The sequence below is a fragment of the Muntiacus reevesi genome, chromosome 18 (assembly GCF_963930625.1).
Source record: "Muntiacus reevesi chromosome 18, mMunRee1.1, whole genome shotgun sequence".
Lineage (NCBI taxonomy): Eukaryota > Metazoa > Chordata > Mammalia > Artiodactyla > Cervidae > Muntiacus > Muntiacus reevesi.
This window is the reverse complement of record NC_089266.1, coordinates 13377193-13400881: the sequence shown is the minus strand read 5'-3', so window position 1 is coordinate 13400881 and position 23689 is coordinate 13377193. Positions and strand designations below refer to the sequence as shown.

The 23689-nt window shown below is 42.9% G+C and overlaps 1 protein-coding gene across 1 annotated transcript in view; it reads right to left on the bottom strand.

Moving 5' to 3' along the window:
- Window positions 1-23689, bottom strand: part of PITPNC1 (phosphatidylinositol transfer protein cytoplasmic 1) — a 253207-nt gene that overhangs the window by 66982 nt on the left and 162536 nt on the right. The window contains exon 5 of the mRNA XM_065908682.1: window positions 19925-19996. Coding sequence (XP_065764754.1) covers window positions 19925-19996 — 72 coding nt within the window. The remainder of the gene's footprint in view (window positions 1-19924; window positions 19997-23689) is intronic.

Genomic DNA, 23689 nt, shown 5'->3' with positions numbered 1-23689 from the left:
AGAGATAAGAAAGGTTTCCTAAGTGATCAGTGCAAAGAAATAGAGGAAAACAATTGAATGGGAAAGACTAGAGATCTCCTCAAGAAAATTACAGATTCCAAGGGAACATTTCATGCAAAGTTGGGCACAATAAAGGACAGAAACGATATGGACCTAACAGAAGCAGAAGATATTAAGAAGAGGTGGCAAGAAAACACAGAAGAACAATACAAAAAAGATCTTCATGACCCAGATAATCACAGTGGTGGGATCACTCACCTAGAGCCAGACATCCTGGAGTCCAAAGTCAAATGGGCCTTAGGAAGCATCACTATGAACAAAGTCAGTGAAAGTGATGAAATTCCAGCTAAGTTATTTCAAATCCTAAAAGATGATGCTGTGAAAGTGATGCACTCAATATGCCAGCAAATTTGGAAAACTCATCAGTGGCCACAGGACTGGAAAAGGTCAGTTTTCACTCCAGTCCCAAAGAAAGGCAATGCCAAAGAAAGTTCAAACTACCACACAATTGCACTCATCTCACATGCTAGCAAAGTAATGCTCAAAATTCTCCAAGCAAGGCTTCAACAGTACGTGAACTGAGAACTTCCAGATGCTCAAGCTGGATTTAGAAAAAGAAGAGGAATCAGAGATCAAATTGCTAACATCCACTGGATCATAGAAAAAGCAAGAGAGTTCCAGAAAAAATCTACTTCTGCTTTATTGACTATGCCAAAGCCTTTATGTGGATCATAATAAAATGTGGAAAATTCTTCAAGAGATGAGAATACCAGACCACCTTACCTGCCTCATAGCAATTCATATGCAGGTTAAGAAGCAACAGTTAGAACCAGACCTGGAACAACAGACTGGTTCCAATTGGGAAAGGAGTACAGCCAAGGCTGTATACTGTCACTCTGTTTATTTAACTTATATGCAGAGTACTTCATGCAAAATGCCGGGCTGGATGAAGCACAAGCTGGATCAGGACTGCCGGGAGAATTTTATATATATATATTATATATATTATATTATATATATATATTATATATATACATATACATATATATATATGTATATATTTACATATATAAAACCTCAGATATGCAGATGACACCACCCTTTTGGCAAGAAAGTGAAGAGGAACTAAAGAGCCTCTTGATGAAGGTAAAAGAGGAGAGTGAAAAAGCTGGCTTAAAACTCAACATTCAAAAAACTAACATCATGGCGTCCAGTTCCATCACTTCATGGCAAATAGATGGGGAAACAATGGAAATAGTGACAGACTTTATTTTCTTAGGCTCCAAAATCACTGCAGATGGTGACTGCAGCCATGAAATAAAAGATGCCTGCTCCTTGGAAGAAAAGCTATGATCAACCTAGACAGAATATTAAGAAGCAGAGACATTACATTGCGACAAAGGTCCATCTAGGCAAAGCTATGATTTTTCCAGTAGTCATGTATGGATGTGAGAGTTGGACCATGAAGAAAGCTGATCGCAGAAGAATTGATACTTTTGAACTGTGGTTTTGGAGAAGACTCTCGAGAGTCCCTTGGACTGCAAGGAGATCAAACCAGTCAATCCTAAAGGAGATCAGTCCTGGATATTCATTGGAAAGACTGAATACTTTGGCCACCTGATGTGAAGAACTGACTCACTGAAAAAGACCCTGATGCTGGGCAAGACTGAAGGCAGGAGGAGAAGGGGATGACAGAAGACAAGATGGTTGGATGGCATCACCGACTTGATGGACATGAGTTTGAGCAAGCTCTGGAAGTTGGTGATGGACAGGGAAGCCTGGCGTGCTGTAATCCATGGGGTCACAAAGAGTTGGACACGACTGAGCGACTGAACAGAACTAAATAAGATCATGGTTGTAACAGGTTAGCAGGATGCTAGGTTCATGCTCAGTAAATATTCCTGAGACTATCCACAGAACTATCATCATCATCATCATCATCACTAGCCATTATCCACATGGTTTACCTAACGATGATGAAGGTGACAACGATGACTATTACCACTATGACCATCCGTTCTTGAAGAAGTTACTTCCTGGTTGGGGTCTGCGGGTTAACCCTCCACTCTCTTTGCCTTCCTTTTGCTGGGCAAAGGGTCATCAAAGAGTTGCTCTGTTCCACCTGTACTTTGCAACCCGGTCATTAGGTGGGGCCCTCTCATCACCCCCCACGTCAGCAAGTGGCTCTGATTCTAGATTTTGGAGCCTGAGGAAAAGATTGAGAGGACTACTGAATTCTGTGATTGTTGCTTAGATTGGCCAAAGGAACCCACTGGCTCTGGTGGCTCAGACAGTAAAGAATCAGCCTGCAATATGGGAGACCTGGGTTCAGTCCCTGAGATGGGAAGACCCCCTGGAGGAGGGCATAGCAACCCACTCTAATATTCTTGCCTGGAGAAACCCCATGGACAGAGGAGCCTGGTGGGCTACAGTTCATGGGGTCGCAAAGAGTTAGACATGGCTTAGCGACTAAACACAGCACAGCACAGGGTCTGTCACCAGCACACACCACAGTCCCTGTGGGTCAGCACATGTCTGTAATAAGCTGGATCACCAGCCTGAAGTACAAGAGATGTGCTCCCTCAGGATACAGAGCTCAGTATTGAAGAGACAGTGTATTCAGAATTGCTAATATAGCCACTTTCAGAAGATGCTTGAGAGAAAAGTCAAAAGCACATTTAAATTTCTAGAGATTATAGTGGTCACTTGTAGAATGACTGGTGTTTTGTGTGTGGGGGTCCCCTCCTCCTTTCTAGCCTCATGCTTTCTAGCCACATGGTCAGGCTGACCGGTGTTAGTTACAGACCACTGATCTGAACACTCCAGGCCCCTCACATCAGAGAACATTGTGGACCACATTCCAGGTTCTGCTTTACCCCCAACTCATGCCCACATCTCTGATCTCAGGGTCCACTTGGACAACACATGCAACACCACAGGCTCAGCCTCCTAATTCCCCTTCCACTTCTCCTCCAACGACCTTTACCTCTGTTTGATCTCCTCCCCCACTTCCTCTCCCTCCCCAAGTCCTACTCTGGTCTTGAATCTTCTAGAATTAGTTCACTTCTGAAATCTGAAAACTCTAGGTACTGCTTTCTTAAACTCAGACTCAATCTTCTCATTCCCGGGACCCTTCCTTCTTGACCTGGTTTAGTTCTCTGATCCCCGAGAGCCTCCACTGGACTCACGGCTCACAACGACCTTCACTTTCTCACTCCACTTTTCCATACCCTGCTGAACCCTCCCTGAAAGCAAACCTTGAGTCAATGTCACCATTTCCTCTGCCCTGACATGCAGGCTACAAAGCACAGCTGGGAAAATAAAACCAAGACTCAGGCTGGTGGTACAACTTACTCAGAATTTCCCAAATTATCAGACTGCCAAACTTTCAGTGATCCTTTTTCTCTTCTGGAGTTGGTTCCTTTATCCATTTCCCTTTCAGGTTATCTTTGACCTTCATCCTCTTCCCTAGGTCCTTTTCCCTGTCTCCTTCCCTTTCAGGAGATAACCTTTCTTCTCACATTACTGGAATCTGGAGGCCATCAAGTGTGAGGCCAGCGACTTTCCCTTCCCTGTAGACATAGCCTTACCTGCCCTTTACCTGCCCTGCTCTCTGCCCTCTGGTTTTCATTTTCTTTTTAGGGGCTCATGAAGACCATTCACCCTCTGACTTCTGGGAACAGCCCTTCCTCTTCTACTTCTAAGCTCTTATTCACCTTCTGGCTCCTTCCTCTCAGTATTTCACAGTCAAGAGTTAATTTATAATATTTTATCAATATTGTTCTCCATAGTGATTGTACTGTTAGCTATTTAACCTTTAGAATTCTTTTATGTTTCTATGCTATAAACTAGGTTGTATTCCTAAATACGATCTTCTAATTTATACTAATTATGTCTTTAGTTGTGTCTAGAGTTTATGTTATCTATGGAGTCTTTCATTTCAGTATTGAGTTCCTAAATTTCTAATTGCTTCTTTTTCAAATCTTCATTTCTTTTTTGTAAGTTTTGTTTCTTAATTTCTCTTTTACTTTTCTTGTTTTTGGCCACAACATGGATTGTTTGTGGGATCTTAGTTCCCCAACCAGGGGTTGAACCCAGGCCCTCGGCAGTGAATGCAGAGTTCTAACCACTGAACTGCCAGGGAATTCCCTCATCCATTTAAAATGGACATTCAGTTCAGTTCAGTCACTCAGTCGTGTCTGACTCTTTGCGACCCCATGAACTGCAACACACCAGGCCTCCCTGTCCATTACCAACTCCCGGAGTCCACCCAAACCCATGTCCATTGAGTTGGTGATGCCACCCAACCATCTCATCCTCTGTCGTCCCCTTCTCCTCCTGCCCTCAATCGTTCTCAGCATGAGAGTCTTTTTAAATGAGTCAGCTCTTTGCATCAGGTGGCCAAAGTGTTGGCATTTCAGCTTCAACATCAGTCCTAATGAACACCCAGGACTGATCTCCTTTAGGATGGACTGGTTGGATCTCCTTGCAGTCCAAAGGACTCTCAAGAGTCTTCTCCAACACCACAGTTCAAAAGCATCAATTCTTCTGTGCTCAGTTTTCCTTATAGTCCAACTCTCACATCCATACATGACCACTGGAAAAACCATTGACTTGACTAGATGAACCTTTGTTGACAAAGTAATGTTTCTGCTTTTTAATATGCTGTCTAGGTTGGTCATAACTTTCCTTCCAAGGAGTAAGTGTCTTTAATTCCTTATTTTCTTCTTTGAGCAGCACAAACATATTATTTTAATCAGAGTCATCTAAAAAGTTTTAAAATTTGCACTCAATTCGTGTTTTGATTATTGATTATAGTGGCTATCTTTCTTTTTTAAAAAAAATATAGGTGCATATTTCTTAAAAGAAAATTTATTTGGCTGCACTGGGTCTTCATTGAGGCATGTGGGATCTTGGAGTCTTTAATTGTATTAATAACACGCAGGATCTGGTTCCTTGAAGAGGGACTGAATCTGAGCCGCCAGCATTAGGATCCCAGAGTATTAGCCATTGGACCAACAGGGCAGTCTTTGGCTATCTTTCTTAACAGTTTGTTTGGGGGTCTTTTGGAGTGGGAAGCTTCTTTTCTTCTTCTTTTTTTTTTTTTGGTTGGTGCTATCTTTCTCCATCTCCAACTCATCTCCCACTCTTCACATCAGTTATTAGGTTTTACCATTGCGTTCCAAGAGCAAAACCAGTGCTTTTAAGCTGTGGCCCAGGAAGCAAACACAGACGATGCTTTCAGCCTCCCTTTTACCAAGAGAGATGCTTTCAGCCTCTTCAAACACTGAATCTGGCTCTCATCCCTTGTTTGTATGAAGCACTTTTCATCCCACTGTTTTATAAGACCCACAAACTCCTGCCCCCAGACTCACAGTCCAGTCACTCCATGCATTCCAACCCTCCTGAATCTCTGTCCTGTTTCCATGACTCTAGCTGTATCATTTTGGTTTTCTTTTTTAAGAAATTGATTTGTTATTCCTAAGTGTTTAGAACAGAGGAGAGGCATTTGAATATGAACATGACTTTCCACCAAGATGGGAAGTCTTCCATAGGCTTCTCCCCTCAATCCTGAGTCTCATTCTGATTCAATTTCTTTTCTTTCCAGAGCCAACCATTTCAGAATTCCTCTCTGGTACAATGCAAGCTGGGTTCCACTGCTACCATTTCACTCGTTTTCATAAAGGTCACTAATGACTGTCTTATTTCTCAATCTCAAAGGACCTTTAAATTCTATCTTCCTGAACTCTGCTGCTACTATCATTGATGACACTTTCTTTCTTGACTCTCTCTTTCCTGGGCCTTTGTGACTTCCTGGCATCACAATTCTCTTCCTACATCTCAGGGACTCCTCTTCTTACCCATCTTTATGGGATGCTCTTTCACTTCCTTCCCCTTAAAAGTCAATACTCCCACAAGCTCCATCCTTACCCCTCACATATCCTTTGGGTGATATTCTCTATTTCTGCAGTTTTGAACTACCTTTGCTTCATGACTTTCAAATCTATATCTCTAGGTCTCAGCTTTGGATTTATAGGTTCAATTTCTTTTTCTGTTACATATATATATATATAGAGAGAGAGGCTGTTCTGGGTCTTCGTTGCTGCCCTTGGGCTTTCTCTAGTTGTGGTGAGCGGGGGCTCCTCTCTAGTTGCAGTGCTCGGGCTTCTGATTGGGTGGCTTCAGTTGCTGGGGAGCATGGGCTCTAGGCATGTGGGCTTCAGGAGCTGTAGCACATGGGCTCAGTGAATGCAGCTCTTGGGCTTAGTTGCCCCAAAGCATGTGGAACCTTCCCAAACCAGGGATTGAACCTGTGTCCCCTACACATTGGCAGACAGATTCCTAACCACTGAACCATCAGGAAAGTCCTAGGTCCAATTTCTTACCACCTATTTTCACTAAATTTTCCATAAGCACTTTAGACTCAACTGGACCAAAACTGAACTCACCAACCTCTCCCAAACCACTTAAAACAATTTCTTGTCTTTGCTGGCAACACCACTGATTTCATGACAAAACCTTGAATCATGCCAGACCCCAGAGCCAGTTGTCCCCAACACATTCCCAAATCCAGTTAGGCACTGATGTTTCTCCCTCTTCCTAATTAATCCTCTTCTATTTCTTCTGTCAGTGCTTTAAATTTTGGGCTGCATTCTCTCTCATCTGATCTATTGCAAATCTCCTGTTTTCTCAACTAGTCCCCCTGGCAGGACAATCCTGCCTTTCTTTTCAGTCTCATCCTCCACCTTGTGTTCTCTGGAGCACCTATCACATCACGCTGCTATGACCGTATTTGTCTCCCCAAACTGACAACTCCTGGTACAAAACAGATGCGTGATAAATGTTTCTTGTATGATGAATTAATGTGCTATTGAGATCATCCTCTCCTTTGAATGCGACATAAAGGTCGTCTTGGGTTCCTGCTGGGAGGTTACCACAAAAGGATGGAGGAAAAGAATTCGTATTTACTAAACATCTATTACCTGGAGGAACTGGGATAGGTAGATTATATCAAGTATTTGGTTCAGAACATTCATTATCTTTCTTAAAACTGATCCAAGGGAATAAGGAAAAGCCAAGCGCAAGAATCTTTAAAATGTAAGAATTTATTAGACCTCTAGGGAATAAGGAACATCCAAGGGAACAGTCTTTAAACCAGAAGACTACACATCCTTCTCAGTTTAGAATAACAACAGGGAACAACAAGAGTAAATCCAGATCTGTTGAAAACAGTCACAGCTCCTCTGTCTCTCAAGGTTGTTGCTGATTGTCCTTGAGACTCTGTAGTACTCTTCAAGTTCATTACCCCACCTGTGCAGCGGGAAAAACCTGTTGAAGTCTCTGAATGTTTTGACCCAAGAATCACTTTTTGACTTTGTCCAGTGTTACTCAACAACTGTTATCTGTAGGGCAATGGTTTGGTACAAGATAAAGCAAACAGTTGGAAATGTGCTTTATGTTGGGCATTCCTTTTTGTACACTGAGTAACGATACGTGTCACCTGTTGTACATTCTGTTCCTCACCACCCCATGGTGCAAACTCACAAAGTGGGTACTAGAAGGCTGTCTTCAGGGCAGCTAGAGAACAAATCTGGCATAAAAACCTAACTCTCAGAAATCTATACCCAAAAGGAGTCACTAATTAATTATTATCCTTAATTGAATGAGAGAATATTTTTCCCAATAGTAAGATTTTTTGAATGTTAGAAACTTTAGAAACAAGAAGCAATGGAATGATATGAACTCTTAGCCAAAACAGAATATTAAAGTTATCCTAGATATCACATGAAACTACTCTTTTTTTTTTTTTAGAAAAGCAGTGTTGTCTATTTCAAACTGTTACAAAAAGTCTCAACAAAAGCACCATGTGTGCAACTGGTGTAGCTGGTTTAACATCATCTATTTCAAGAGACCCAGATGGTTCTAAGCAAATTTAGCTGGGTGCTGAAAACAAGGCCCATAGATCAAAATTAAGTTACTAGAAAAATCAATCTTTTCCATGTCCTTCATTGCTGAGGTCCTTCCCTAATATGTTTTATATTTCATTTCAATATTTCACTCTGGTTTTGACATGCCAACCAAGGTGAAGTTGAGTTAATAACAAACTCAAACTCATGACAGATTTCTGATTTCCTCTGAACTTAGGTATACCTGAGTGATAATAAAAGATTTCAGGACCAAAAAGTCAATTATTTGGTTCTACTCCTGAGTATCTACCCCATGATGTGGCATTTAGTTGATGCTTTTCAACATCTATTTATTAATAATCTGATGGGCATAGCCAAAGAAGATTAAAATTACTCCATTTAATGGCCTGCATATCCCAAAGGTATTTATGACTGTCTCCTTTAAGGGCTGGAAATAAGATGAAAAATTTTCAGATGTAGCTCCATGAAATTTTTATTTACTAAGTTTATGTCCCAAATGGCTATAAAGCCTGATGGACTATAAACAAGTCTTCAATAGGTATTAGTGGGGAAATGTGATTTAAATTTAATTTAACAGCTTAGTATTGTTCAGAAAGAAGTACTATCAGTCTCAGAAGAGCAAGTATAGAATTTTCTGGGCAACAGCTGACACACTGCTTGATTCAAATACAGAGTCTGTGTACAAGTAGAGGAGCAGATGGAAGCAATGCTTTTGCCACAGCAAAAGGAAAAAATTGCCTTGAAATCATGTCCATTGGAAATCATTAACTTCTTTTCTATAAGGTCAGCTCGTATCATCATCTCCTTGTGACACTTTTTTCCCCTAGAGACTAAAATACTAGTGGAGACTTAGTTCTAGAAGGTATTTATCAGATAGATGACATCCAGGGATTTTAGAGAGAAATCTATTTTATAAAGATGATGGCTCTGAACCTAAAAGTGGGAAGATTCAAGTCCTCCTTTTTTGGACCTCTATCAAGTCCTTTGCATCATGAGGAAGCAGATCGGTGCCCTGGAAAAAGTTAACAAACAACCTTCCAGGCCTGGATGACTGAAGAGCTTATTTATTCAATGACTTTTCTTTGGCAGAATCTGGTACTGTGTTCACACTTTACATGCAAACATTCTTCATGGCTTAACTTCGCTATCCAGACATCTCAACATCCTGTGCGAGAGGAGGTCTCACGCAGAATTCACTGATTCTAAGACACAATCAATTATACTTCCAAAAAAGAAAACTGCTGCCACTGATCATTGTATGATGCCATTGACTATTACACGTTTCATTTTTAAAGTTGCTAAAGCATCAAAAATAATGGCCATCTCGTACTTGACGAAATATGGAAATATCAGTTAACAATAACACATTGAGTAGGACTGGGTGGACTAAAGCACTGTTCTGAGTGCTTCTGAAGATTAATACATTCAATCTTCACAAGTACCCAATGAGTAGGGACTATTTTTATATCCATTTATAGTGGCACAAAGAGCTGAGGAACATGCTGACCTAGCTGCTAAGTGGCTGACCCAGGAATCAAATCCAACTAGTCTGACTCCAGTGCCTGCAGCCTTCGTCTCTTCACCATTTTGCCTCTATCCTGATGGAAACATTGATGACCACCGTGAAACAACAGGACGGGTGGCGGTCACCTCTTGGGGCCAAGATGTGCCCATCAGAATTCCTTTAGGTGAGTGAGCGCCAAGGAAGGATGGGTTCTGAAACCAGAACTCCCAGGCAGGAGGCCAATTGGTGGAGGGTCCAGAGCTCCAGCCAGTGACGGCCCCTCCAAAATAAACTCAAAAGCTCCCAGAAACATGTGACTTCCCAACTTATGTCTGAGGATGCCCCATTCCTGGATGATGGAAAAGGAGTAGAAACTACAGGCTTTGGAAACGAGAACTTAGCACCTTCCTTCCAAAAGAACTCCGCTGATTAACCTCCCCACTTGCAGATCTTGCACTTATAAGCGTCTAACGCTTAAGTGGTCTCCACAAAGCATAACCGAAGTTAAAGAGAAGAAAAGAACGACTGTTATGGAGTATTTGACATGCACCATCTCAATGGATTCTCCCAGTCATCCACTGAATGGGCACTGTTCTCCTTGTCGGGGGTGGGGGGGGGGAGTTCAGAACAATGAAGTCCTATTATCATTGAATTCCCAAGTTCTGCTTTGGACTCTGTTTGGTCTGAGGCTGGTGAGTCCTCTGAATCTAGTACATCATCCTGCTAAATGAGCCTGGCCAGCTGCAAGCTTTTGGCAGGTTCCTAAAGTGTCTTCATTCAAATGGCTCCAAGATCCAAAGGTTGTTGGTCACCCACTGTTGTGAGCAATCCATTCTCTGAGGTACCAAAACTGGGCTCAAAAAATGTCAACACAAAACTCTAGGTAAATAAATAGGAAAGCTGTGCCCTTTTTTTTTTTTTAAGTGAAGTACATAGTTTTCCCACAGTAATTAGGTATCTTATGAGCGGGGAAGAAAAGCCAAACATTTAGGAAACAATTGCAAAGTGACGTGAACTGAGGATGAATTACAAAAAAGAGAAGAGGTTTGAGTCTCATAGAATAGAAGAGCTGGATGATATTCTATGATAAACCATAATGTGAAAGAATATGAAAAAGAATATACATGTATATGGATAACTGAATCAACTTGTTGTACAGCAGAAATTAACACAACATTATACATGTATCCTAGGCTCTAACCCTCTGGAGGGCTGTGCACTTAGAAATCTAGTCTGAATTATGTCCATCTGCCATTTCAAAACTTCACAACACAACCCAGAGTGTGAAATTACAAGAGAGAAACGAGGGATTCTGCAATTCAAAAAGTCTCCTCTTTATAAACATCTTTTGGGTGAATGGACTCAGTGCTGATGCTGACATGCTGACAATGTTTTTGACTAGGCTAATTATTTTGCTATTTCACTAATGAAATCAGGACACTACCAAAAAACAGAGAGAAGACTGAAAGCTTCTGCTTCATGATTACAAAAAACAACAACACAACTCACTGTGTAACTCTGAAGTAAGTTATTTGACATCTCATTGCAACATGTGAATAGTTTCTTAATTTTATAAGACTTTTTTAAAGAAGGAAAAACATACACATATAAATATCTCTTTTGGTTGAACCATACGAGAGTTAGAGTATATTGCATGGCAGTTCATTCCTAAATATGTCAGCAGGCATCTCCTAAGAACAAGGAGATGCTCCTACACATCTGCAATATAATGATCGCAGGCAGGAAACTTAATACTGACTCAATACTACACTGCACTAGTATCTAATGTATGGTCCAGACTAAAACTTCCCCAATTGTCCTATCCTTTAATCTAGCACAGTCCCCCAGGTTTTTGTTCTGTTTTGGTCTTTGGTGACATTCTTCTTTGAAGAATTTTGGCTAGTTGCTTTGTGGGGTATCCCTCGATTTGGATTTGTCTGCTTTCTTCCCTGGTGGTTCAGACGGTAAAGCATCTGCTTGCAATGCAGGAGATCCGGGTTTGATCCCTGGGTTGGGAAGATTCCCTGGAGAAGGAAATGGCAACCCATTCCAGTACTCTTGCCTGGAAAATCCCATGGATGGAGGAGCCTGGTGGGCTACAGTCCACGGGGCTGCAGAGTCTTCAGGCACGATTGAGAGACTTCACTTTCTTTTCTCCTGATTGGATTCAGGTTAAATATTTTTGGCAAGGATGATCCATATCATGATTTGTGATGTTGCATCCTCAGTATGTCACAAAGGGAAGCACATGATATCATTTGTAAAACTTTCTACTGCTTGTAATTAATACATAATCTCTGTAGTGACACTTGGAGGCAGTGTGAATTCCTGTTCCCTAATACTGTTTCACACTCAATGGTCTGGGCATCCATTGATGACTCCTGCTTGAATGAACTGTTACTGAGGTAGCTATGAAATGGTCATTTAGATCTTGATACTTGGTATTGCTTTTCTGGCTCTGCCCACTGGTTTCTTAACCATGGCATTCAGCGTTGTCCCTTTGATTATGCTACTTTTGACCAGTTTGGTTAACTGTCTTCCGAAACCACTAGTACCAACAGGTCAGCACAGCCTGGCTGTTTTTAGATATACCACAGCACCAATGAGCCAGGCCTAGACAGAAAGCAAATACTACTTTAAGCTATAGCTATTAATAATAATGATTATTACCAATTAGCTCTAGCTTTCCTGAATGTAGAGATAACCTGCATCGTGACTCTCCTCAACCTGAAAGCTAGTCCTCATGCTGGACAGACGCTCTTGGTACCCACTTTTCCCCCCACTACATCCAACTCTCAGATGGCAAACTGTACTACAAAGAGCAAAGACAACATCTTAAGGAATCAAATATGATCTGTTTTCCATTGTCCTCAAAATGATACCATTAGACACAGACTGAGTAAGGACATTGAATTTCCATTTCATGGACCATCGTGGATAATAATCCTTTAAAACTGCAAATGGGGGTGTTTTGTGCAAACTTCTTAGCATTACCGACTACTTATTAGAGAAAATTGCAGATTTTGTAGGTGGCTGGTTGTAACAATCTTAAGGTTAAAAACAGAACAGTACATCAGACATGTCTAAAAATAAAGCAAATGCTTTTTTCTTTCTATAATCCTCAATTAGAAACCATTTAAAGAAAGGATAATCAGCTTGAGAGGCTTGTAAACACAGATTCTGCAGTTCTCACTGGCACTCCTGCTTTACAAATTAATTTTAGTACATTTCAAAATGTGTAAATAAGTTATTTTATCCTACATCTACCCATATTGCCCTCTTGATGTTCAAAATACTAATATCGCTAAAGAAACGAACTTCATGAGGACTATACCAATAACAAATCCTCAATAAATAGAACTCTCCATAGATGATAAAATTCCCTCTTTGTTGGTTGTCGGTTGGTAACATCCAGTCGGAACTACTTGTGGTCAGGAGGAGAACCCGTGGCCATGTCTCCAAGCCAATGCAAGTTGAGACAAGTCAAAATACTGAAATTTTTACTCAATTCATCCAAAGAAGACACCTATCCAGGGGAAGAAACTCAATTTCTCAGGTGGACCTATGTAGTTGACTAAATGAGATAATCTAACTCCCTAAAACCAAGCACAACTCAGTGATTGAAAGTGACTTGGTCTTAACCAAGGAGATAAGAAAATAATCAGAAGCTAGATTGAAAGCCATGGGAAGGTCCTTCTCAGGACCAGGGTGCTCTCCATCCTGGAGCAACCAGAACTTTCTTTCCTCTGTCATTCCTCTTCCTAGATAACCTCACTTATTTCCATCTCTGAGCCATGACTTTACACCTCTCCCTGAACTCCATATTCATATATCCCACTCCTTACCTACCATCCGCCTGGACGTCTCCATGGTACCTCAAACTGATTGTGCCCTAATGGGGCTCTTGACTTCTTGTTTCTCCTGCACTATTCCCCACTCCCCACTAGGGTCCATGGGCAAATCTAGAAAGCCAGCTGCTCCCTGCTAAGTTGCTTCAGTCATGTCTGCCTCTTTGCACCTCTATGGACTATAGCCTGCTGGGCTCCTCTTTCCATGCGATTCTCCAGGCAACAATTCTGGAGTGCGTTGCCATGCCCTCCTCCAGAGGATCTTCCCAACTCAGAGATCATCTGGATGCATCTCCTACATCTCCTGCATTTGCAGGTGGGTTCTTTAGCACTAGCACCACCTGGGAAGCCCAGAAATCCTGAGGTCATCCTTACTTTGCTCCCATCTAATGCATCAATACCTAGTCAGTCTGTTTCCAAAACATACCGATCTTTATCTATTGCCCTCTCTCCAAATGAAGCCACCATCATCTGTGATCTAGATTCTTGCCCTTGCTGCCAGCTGGAATACCTGCTTCTATTCCTTCTGTCCTCCCATCACTCTTGACAGAGTGGCCAGAGCAAACACTGAAAAACACAAACCACCCAATGTAATATGGTTTCCTAAACTGGATGCTGGGGGACCTCTCTGGTGGTCCAGTGCCTGGGACTCTGTGCTCTCAGTGAAGGGGGCCAGGGTTTGATCCCTGGTCAGGGAACTGGATCCCATATGCTCCAACTAAAGATCCTGCATGCCACAATGAAGATGGAAGATCCCTGTGTGCCACAACTAAGACCTGGCACACACACAAAAATTTAAGTGGTAAACTGAATGCTGGAATAGAAAAAGGATTTTGGTCAATCCTCATGCGGTTTGTCCTCTGTGCATGCACATCCCTAGTTTGGGTATTCAATTTTCTCTTCTTTGAAGGATACCAATCAGCTTAGATTTGGCCCCACCTTCACAGCCTCCTTTTAACTTGGCGGTTTAGTTGCTAATCATGTCTGACTCTTGCAACCCCACAGACTGTAGCCCGCCAGGCTCCTCTGTCCATGGGATTCTCCAGGCAAGAATACTGGAATGGGTTGTCATTTCTTTCTCAAGGGGATCTTCCCCACCCAGGAATTGAACCCTGGTCTCCTGCATTGCAGGCAGATTCTTCACTGATGAAGCTACAAGAGACTCCCCTTTTAACTTAATCACCTCTTTAAAAGTCTTATCTTCAAACATAGTTATAGTCTCAGGTACTCCAACATATGAATTTGGGAGGATACAACTAAGCTTACAACAGTCCCCTTGCCTGGACAACCCTTCAGAGAGTCGGCTCCTTCCCAGCCTCAGGTCTCACCAAATTTGTCACCTCTTCCGAGAGGCCTTCCTGATCACATGGCTTCTAGCTAAGTTCTCCTCCACCCTATTTATTGCCTTTCCAGCACTTCCCACAGCTGGAATTCCTTGTTTTCTTGCTTATTATGTGCTTTCCCCCATTCCATGAGTAGTGGAGACTTGTCTATCTGATTGCTACATCCTCATTGCCTCTTGCAATGCCTGGCACATAGTAGGTACTCAAAATTTTCTGTGGTTTATTGACAATTCAGACAAAAGGAGAGTCTCATTGGAAATCATCCATAATGCAGTTAATCCCAAGGTATTACCGTAACTGAAGCAAAACCTAAAATTTGTATTGCACTTACAGTTTATGAAGTGCTTCCAAGTAAATTAACCTGGATAAGTCCTCCACACTGTGATGCAGACATTATTTACTCTGTTTTCTTGATAGAGAAGCCAAAACTCCATTGCTTAAGTCATAGAACTGGAGATTCAATATGAATCTTTTCATTTCACAAAGAACGACTCTGTGTTTTCCCATTATAACATAACTGAACTAGAAACTAAATAAATTATCGATACTTCTAGGCAACTTCAAAGGAGAGTTCTGTGAAGAACAGAGCCTTGCTCTTCCAGGAACTAAACTGGACATTCTTTCCATCTGATCAGAGAAGTTTTGTTGCTGAGGAATAATGGCTAATGAGAAGAAATATGGTTTCCTCAGACCCCTTCATTGTGTGTGTGTGGTGGTGGTGGTGGTTATAAATATGCTTTTGTAAACTTTTATGTTTTCAGGGGTATGAAGAAATGAAGAAATTTGGAGAAGCTGATTTCCTAAGGGTTCACTTGGTTTGGTTTTAAATAGCACTTCATACTCCTTTAAATCTGTAGTTCTCAGGCTTGATGGCTCTTAGGTTACCCTGAGGGAGTACAACAAATCCCAGTGACTGGACCCCCATCCCAGACAAATGAAATCAGAATCTCGGGGAGTGGGATAGTGGCATCAGTGAGTCTAAAGCTTCCTAGGTAACTTTACTATGCAGGCAGGACTGAGAACCAGTGGTCTAGATCCTCAAGTGGGGTGAGGATGGCCTATCTTATACCCTCCAAAGAGAATGAATCAGGTTTGACCAGAGAGTAGACCCTACAAGTCCACACACCTGCTACTGGCAAACTCTGTATTCCTAGAGACACAGTGTAGGAAGCACTGCCCTAGACCAGTCTGCACCTAGGACCAATTAAATCAGAATCCCAGTGTGGGCAGAAACCAGGCAGGAGCTAGGGTTATAGTTTCTGAGTCCAACATGCAGCCAAGACCGAGAACCACCGCTTTAAGTGGTACCTGCTTTATTTGGAGGAGGAAGAGAAGGCAGGCCTGCCCCCCCATTAACTGCAGTGAGTGACAGTAACCTGGCAGCGGCCGACACTCGAATGATAAGCACTGACTCTCCCAGATCTAGATTTATGGCCTTGGACAAACAACAGAGCCTTACTTTGGCATGGTGCCGTCCTCCCAGCACTAATTAAGGCCTAAATAATTCTCATCAGCATGTGCATAAAATAAATGGGCCTCAATTTAAGACAACTTTCCCATTGTGTCCTGGTTAATGTTATCACGGTTTATAGGTTTTCACATTCATAAATATACTAGCTTTATTTTAACAAGGAGAAAATATTTCAATCTAGATGTACCAATTTCTATGTTTTTACATGCAGTATTGGGTCACGTAAAAAGATGACATAGGTGGTGATTGATAAGAGGATAACAACATGGACTCTATTCAATCAGTAATCAATATGATTATCAGTAGTGTTTTTCAATTTAATTATTGCTTCTTATCGTCATCCATTTCATTAAAGTTCTGGCAGGTACGGAGAGAAACAGGATGCAGATAGCGGTATGAAGGATGGTAGCTGAATGATAAGACTATATACCCAGAAAATGCAAAGAAATAGCCTGAGTTTATTAAATAATTTGGCAAAGCAGTGAGACAAGAGAAACATCCACCACTGCACTGCTTTCTTTAGCAATTCTGCCTCCCACCAGAAACTCTATACTCATCCCTGGACAGAAAAGAGCATGCCAGCACACACCATCTGCTTAAGGCTCTAGTTTTGAACCCCTGGACAAAGCTATCTTTTAATAAAGTATTATTACATAAATACATATTTCTCATGTTCTGATTTGGAAACATTAACAAGTGTGAATGAAAACCAATGAAGTCTTCCTTTTCTGCCTCCAGGGACCAAGCTTGAACCAGCTGGGTGACCAACAGCTGCTGCTGAATATGGAAATTAGAAGAAGGCAAACTGGCAAAGAAGTCTAATCGAGCTGGAGCTGGCCTGTTTGATCCAATAGCTCAGAAAGGAGACCTGGGGATGTATGGATCAGAGCCAGGCCAAGGCTGGGCAAAAACACCTAGTGAACTTGGACTTGGACAAGGTGGGTGTCATGACAGATAAATACAGAGCTGGCTTCATGGGCAGTCTCAGAGCCAGCAAGTTGGGGAGAAGGAGGCAACACAGGGTACAATAGCTCGCATTTCTCCCAGAGGAAGCAAGCTATGTTGACAAGGACTGCTCACAAGTGCTCCGGAGTCACTGCTTTTCTTGCAGGCTGGCCTAAGTCTCAGAGAGAATTGGCCTTTGGCATGGGTAGAGAACGCTGGCTCTAGGCATAGCTCCTGACTTTAGGATGGCTCACTTGGTATTTTAAATTTCTAAGAGAGTAGTGACAAAGCTAAATTCCTAGGAGAGTAGTAAAAAAAGACCTTAGCGCCTGCCAAAAATGGGATACAAGACAATAAATGACAACCATGTGATTTTTTTTTTTTTAGATTAGACTTGAGCAGAGGATAAACCAGATCACACTGGTCTTACCAACCTATCAGGCTCATGGTGGGACCACACATCCATTCCAAACCTCTACAAAGGGAGTGGGTTTTAACTATCCGTGAAGACAGAACAGAGCCATAGAGAAAAAGGGAAAGCAAGACAATCTGTCTAGAAAGACTAAAAGATGTTTTAACTCCTATTGCTTCCCTCAACCCCAGGTTTTTTAGATTGTGCCAAGAAAAGCAATTAAGGCATGTTTGATCTCTATTATCCTTTTCGTGATGGTCTACAGATACATCAAAATGGTCATGCCCACTCCCATATTCAGTGACTGGCAATCGTTTAAAGAAATACATTTAAGTAGGGAATGCAGGGTAGCTATTAAAAATTACTGGGAAGGATATTTTATGACATGTTAAAAACAGGATGTTGTATGATTCAATTTTAGGGAAATTGGTTGAAAAGTAAATTCATTAATATTTTGCAGGATGAACCAAAATGCTAACATCAGTCATCTCTGAAGCCTGAGATTACTACTGGTTTTGCTTTACTTTTTTTTTTTTTTTTTGATTTTCAAAGTTTTAAGAATCATGTGTTAATTTTCCAATCAGAAAGAGTCATTACAAGAGTTCAAGTCACACTGTGCAACACTACTTTAGACCACAAGACTTTGCTGGAGTTGGCCCCAGTGAAAGTGAAAGTGAAAATTGCTCAGTTGTGTCTGACTCTTTGCAACTATATACAGTCCATGGAATTCTCTAGGCTAGAATACTGGAGTGGGTAACCTTTTCCTCCTCCAGGAGATCTTCCCAACCCACGGATCAAACCCAGGTCTCCCGCCTGTAACGCAAATTCTTTTCCAGCTGAGCCCCAAGGGAAGTCCAAGAATACTGGAGTGGGTAGCCTATTCCTTCCCCAGGGGATCTTCCAGACCCAGGAATTGAACTGGGGTCTCCTGCATTGCAGGTGGACTCTTTACCAACTGAGCTATCAAGGAAGCCTGATGTCAGGCTATAGACAAGGAGATGCAACTAAACATTTCCTCTGAGGTCACCCATCACCAGGGGATGCTACCCACTGAGGCTCCTGAACTCACGGGGGGACAAGCACCCTTGAGGGTAGCAGTCTTCTCTCCTCTGGATAGTTTCAGGAACTCTGGAGTTGGCATTCAGCTGGGACAGATCTATCAAGTGGTCAAATTTGGAGACCCGGTGGATGCTGTTCTGATCTGAGTCTCTCCAACCAGGCAGGAGTTAGAAAACTTTTTTTTTCTGTAAAGGGCCAGGTAATAAATACTCTAGGCTTTGTGAACCACATGAGTTCTGTTTTAAGTACTCATTCTGTCACAGACAAATGAATGTAGCTGTGTTCCAAAATACTGAGTGGAGGAACCAGTGTCCTCTCTTCCATGCTGGTGCGAATTGTATTAATAGTTGTCGGGTGACTCCTCCTGGGAACCACTCAAGCTCTGTTCCAGCAGACTCCACCTTGAATGGGACCATCTGAGTGCTGCACAAATGCATCCATGTCTTCTAGAAGAATCTGTTCTTGCCAAGGGGAGGAAACTTCTGGAAGAAGGTTCTAGAAGCTGTTAACATGATGAAACACAAAGTAGGCCTGGCCAAAGCTGTAAACTGACAAAGCTTATGAACCCTTAGATATTTCTTTCTGGAACTCAGGCACCTCCATAACCTCCTGCATCTTGTTTTGTATTCCCTTAGCTCAGTGAAGGCACCAAAGGGGTCACTGTGTCAGGAGACTCTCTCTCGTTCATTTCGATACAGCCTCAATTTTCATCATTCTCTACAAATGCAAAACATGTAATTGAGGCAGAAATAAACAGATGAAGCCTCGCAGCTTCTAGATACAGAGTCTTTCCTCATGGGTCCTGATGGAACCCACAGCTCAAGGTCAGGGTGAGGCTGTTGTAGGTCAAATCATCCACTCATAAAGGGAAGGGAATTTAGAAATGTACTGCTCTGACAGAAAGAGGTGGGGTAAAAGCCAGGTCAGAAGTGAAGTTTAAGCAATACTAATAAAGTTCTTGGCTGAAATTTAGTGACAGTCAGAATGCCTCATGAGGAAAACATTTTGCAGGAGGGTTACACTGATTTTTAAGGTGGGATTCTTCGGCACGTATGAGTGTGTGTATGTAAACATATGCACAGCCCAGAAAATATGTACAGTATAAACACACACATCTGATCGCATTCATCCTTCTAAGTAAATGTCAACTGCCACGGAGAAAATGTGTGTTCAATCCAATGACCAGAAACCCAATTCCAAACTCCGAGGTCCCCCTCATCCCTCTTGATCCCCGATGACAATCACTCCAGGTGACAGAGATTTCTGCATGGAGGCCCACAGAAAGTACATAAAGATGAGAAGAGGAGCCAGAGCGTCTCTGAGGCCCCAGGCACAGGTGGTGGGGCTGGCCCCGCCCACGAGGGGAGAACGGAACGGATGGGGCGGGCTGGGTGGGGGAGCAGGGGCTACTCACGCTGTCGTTGCTTCCCTTGTTGTCCTCGTACTTGGTTTCTATGTGAATGGAGAATTTCGGCAGAAAGGAGCACTATGGGGAGAGAGAAAGGTTTCATCAGCGTACCAGTTTTTTCTCTGTTCACGTCTTCAGCTTAGCCTCTGGATGCGCTCCTGGCCTTCTGGTTGTGACCACTGTCCACAACCAGAGATGTTACGACACTAAGTCCATATCCAAATGTAAGCAAAGCTACCTTTGGCGACGTGAACACAACTTCACCCAGAAGTCAGGCCAGAGAAAATAATTAGGCAATAAGACAAGTTGGCTGGAGAAGGCAATGGCAGCCCACTCCAGTACTCTTGCCTGGAAAATCCCATGGATGGAGGAGCCTGGTAGGCTGCAGTTCACGGGGTCGTGAAAAGTCAGACTCGATTAAGCGACTTCACTTTCACACACTAGAGAAGGAAATGGCAACCCACTCCAGTGTTCTTGCCTGGGGAATCCCAGGGACGGCGGAGCCTGGTGGGCTGCTGCCTATGGGGTCGCACAGAGTCGGACACGACTGAAGTGACTTAGCAGCAGCAGCCACAGAAGAAAGATAAGTTGGCGAAGAGGACATTTCCCAAAGGAGTATATTCTGTGAGTCCGACCACAGGCTTTATAGAAAAGCAACCCCCTGAAACGGAGACAGTTCCAGTTCCAGGGTGCTTCCCTTTAGGGAGCAGCTACCATGGCTGGATACCTGGGGACCAGCCTTAACCATTATATAAATATTCATAATAAGCTGAAGGTGGTAGAGTAGAGCTTTACGGTTATAAATTACTTAAGTCAGACAGACCTGGCTTTTAGTTTAGGGTTTATCACTTGATAGCCATGTGACTTTGGACAAGTCATTGAACTTATCTGAACCCCAGCAATACTGAAACAGAGACAGTAATGATTACCTAACAGTGACATTGTGAGGGTTAAATGAAACCATGTGCATAAAACATATCAGTGCTGGGTATCGAGCAAACATTTAACAAATCAGTATAAGGCTGCATGTGAACTTGACATAAAAGACAGCCTCTTTTCCTGCCAGCACAGGGGAGAAAAACCCCAAATGCACATCACCCTGACATCTTCATCTCACTGAGCCCATTCCACGTATTCAGTAGATGACGGGTTAGTGTAGCTTGACAAGAGGATTTTGATGGAGGTCGATGTGGCTTTCCTCCTGCTGGCACTGGCCCCGAGCTGGGCATTAACCTTCCTGACCACCCAGAGACAGGATCGCAGACCTCAGGCAAAGGACACAGCCACTTCACTGGGAGCTGCAGGCATTGGAGGAGTGAGGCTCGGGTCCATGAGCGCCCAGTTCCAAGAGGTTGCCTTGTTTATTTACCCAGTGTGCATAGACCCGGCACTGGTCTCAGTGCTTCTAAGTTCTAATTCATTTAGTCCTTCTAACTATCCCATGAAGTAGGAACTATTATCATTATCCCCTTTTTAAAACTGGAATATAATTGCTTTACAATGTTGTCTTGGTTTCTGCGGTACAACAATGCAAGCCGGCCATAATTATATGCATGTCCCCTCCTTCCTGAGCCTCCTTCACCCCTCCCACCCCACCCCTCTAGGTCATCATCACAGAGCACCAAGCTGAGCTCCCTGTGCGATACAGGAGCTTCCTGCTAGCTAGCTATTTTACATACGGTAGTATACATACATTAACGCTACTCTCTCAATTCAATCTCCCAACTATGTCCACAAGTCTGTTCTCTATGTTTGCACCTCTATTCCTGCCCTGCAAATAGGTTCATCAGTACCATTTTACTAGATTTCACATATATGTTTTAATATATATTTGTTTTGCTCTTTCTGACTTACTTCACTCTGTATCAACAGGCTCAACTTTCATCCACCTCACTACAACTGACTCAACTTCATTCTTTTTATGGCTGAGCAATAGTCCATTGTGTATATGAACCACCTCTTCTTTATCCACTCTTCTGTCAATGGACATCTAGGTTGCTTCATGTCCTGGCTATTGGTTAAGTACATGGCCCACGATCACACAGCTAGTAAAAAGTAAAGTCGTGATCGAAAGTCTGGTGGTCTGATCAGTGTCCATGCTCTTGATGACGACTCCACTGGTTTTCAGCAGCACCTGTAGCAGCAGCACCCTGGAACTTGTTAGAAAGGCAAATTCCTGGGGCCAATGCCAGACCCACTGAATCAGAAACTCAGGGCATGGGGCTCAAGCATTTTTGTTTGTCAAGCCTTCCAGCATGCTAATGCAGGTGTAAGCTGGAAAACCACCCCCACTATACCATGTATGGGAAGGAAAGAGAGAAGATGCATTATCTAAAATCCCGTGGTCCACCATACACACCCTTGCCCCACCTGGTCATCCCACAGTGGCCATGATCCCCTTTCAGCTCCACTGAGATCCCCCAAGCGGCATCTGTGCAAGAAAGCAGAGGCCTGCGATGTGCCATTGATAATTCTCCTGACATCACACGTCTGTGTGCATTCAGCGTTCATCTGTCTTAATCCCAGTGAAACAAGCAAGCTGAACCGTGACTAAGGAAACATGGAAACAATCAATCCCAGTAATTGCCTTTATGGAGAACGAAGCCTTGCGATCATTCATTAACACCTTCTTTGCTGTCTCCTCTCAAACAACCTCTCACTGCACAACTGTTGCCCTCACACCCAGACCCAGGGAGTTCTAAGGAGGGGCTGCCTGTCATGAATCAAGATGGAGCAGCTCAGAGCCCCACCACAGAGCTCTCAACAGCCATGTGAACTTGAGAACATGAACCTGCAGAGGCTTTTCAAAATAACAAGCTTCAGGTGAACTGATTTGTCCTTTTTTAACCCATAATTTGTCTTCTCTGGTGGCTCAGCCAGGAAGAATCCACCTGCAACACAGGAGCCATAGGTGACATGGGTTTGATCCCTGGGTCAGGAAGATTTCCTGGAGGAGGGCATGGCAACTCACTCTAGTATTCTTACCTGGAGAATCCCATTGGCAGAAGAGCCTGGCAGGCTACAGTCCATAGGGTCCCAAAGAGTTGGACATGACTGAAGCGACTTAGCACTCATGCAACCCATAATTCAAGAGGCTCAATCCAATGTGTGCACAGTACCAAGTAGCAAAAGAATGGAGCTGTCCAGGGTGGGGAGGTGGGTCTAGTGAGTCAGAGTGGAACCTGTAAAGAGTTTTTAATTGGCTGAGTCTCTAAACCACTTAACTAAGGTCAAACAAGTGAATTTTAGCATTTGGATATTAAACCCAAAATACAAAATGCAAAATTCTTATGCAATTTAACGTTGTTATTTTTGAGTCAAGGGACTTAGGTTATTTTCATGTCAGAATAGCAACCCTGCAAGAGGCTCGAAGGGTACTTGGTTTTGGCAAGGCAGTGGGAAGACACAGATCAGACAGGCCAGCCCCAGGCTACTCAGCTCTATCTCCTTCAGCAGTGGTTTGGGACTGATAATCCCTTTAGGGTATCAATGGCTGATTCTCAGAGCCCTGTAGTATACATTGCCTCATGTTAACATCTGAAATGTCTCTGGCTCGGGGCATTTTTGACATTATCACTAAAATCTTTCCAACTAGATGTCCATCTTGAAATCAACTCCTGCTTCTCCCAAGTAGGTCAGCTTCCCTAAAAATCCAGCTCTCTAATCCTCAGTCAGTCAGTTAAGTCACTCAGTCATGTCTGACTCTTTGCGACCCCATGGACTGTAGCACGCCAGGCTTCCCTGTCCATCACCAACTCCCGGAGCTTGCTC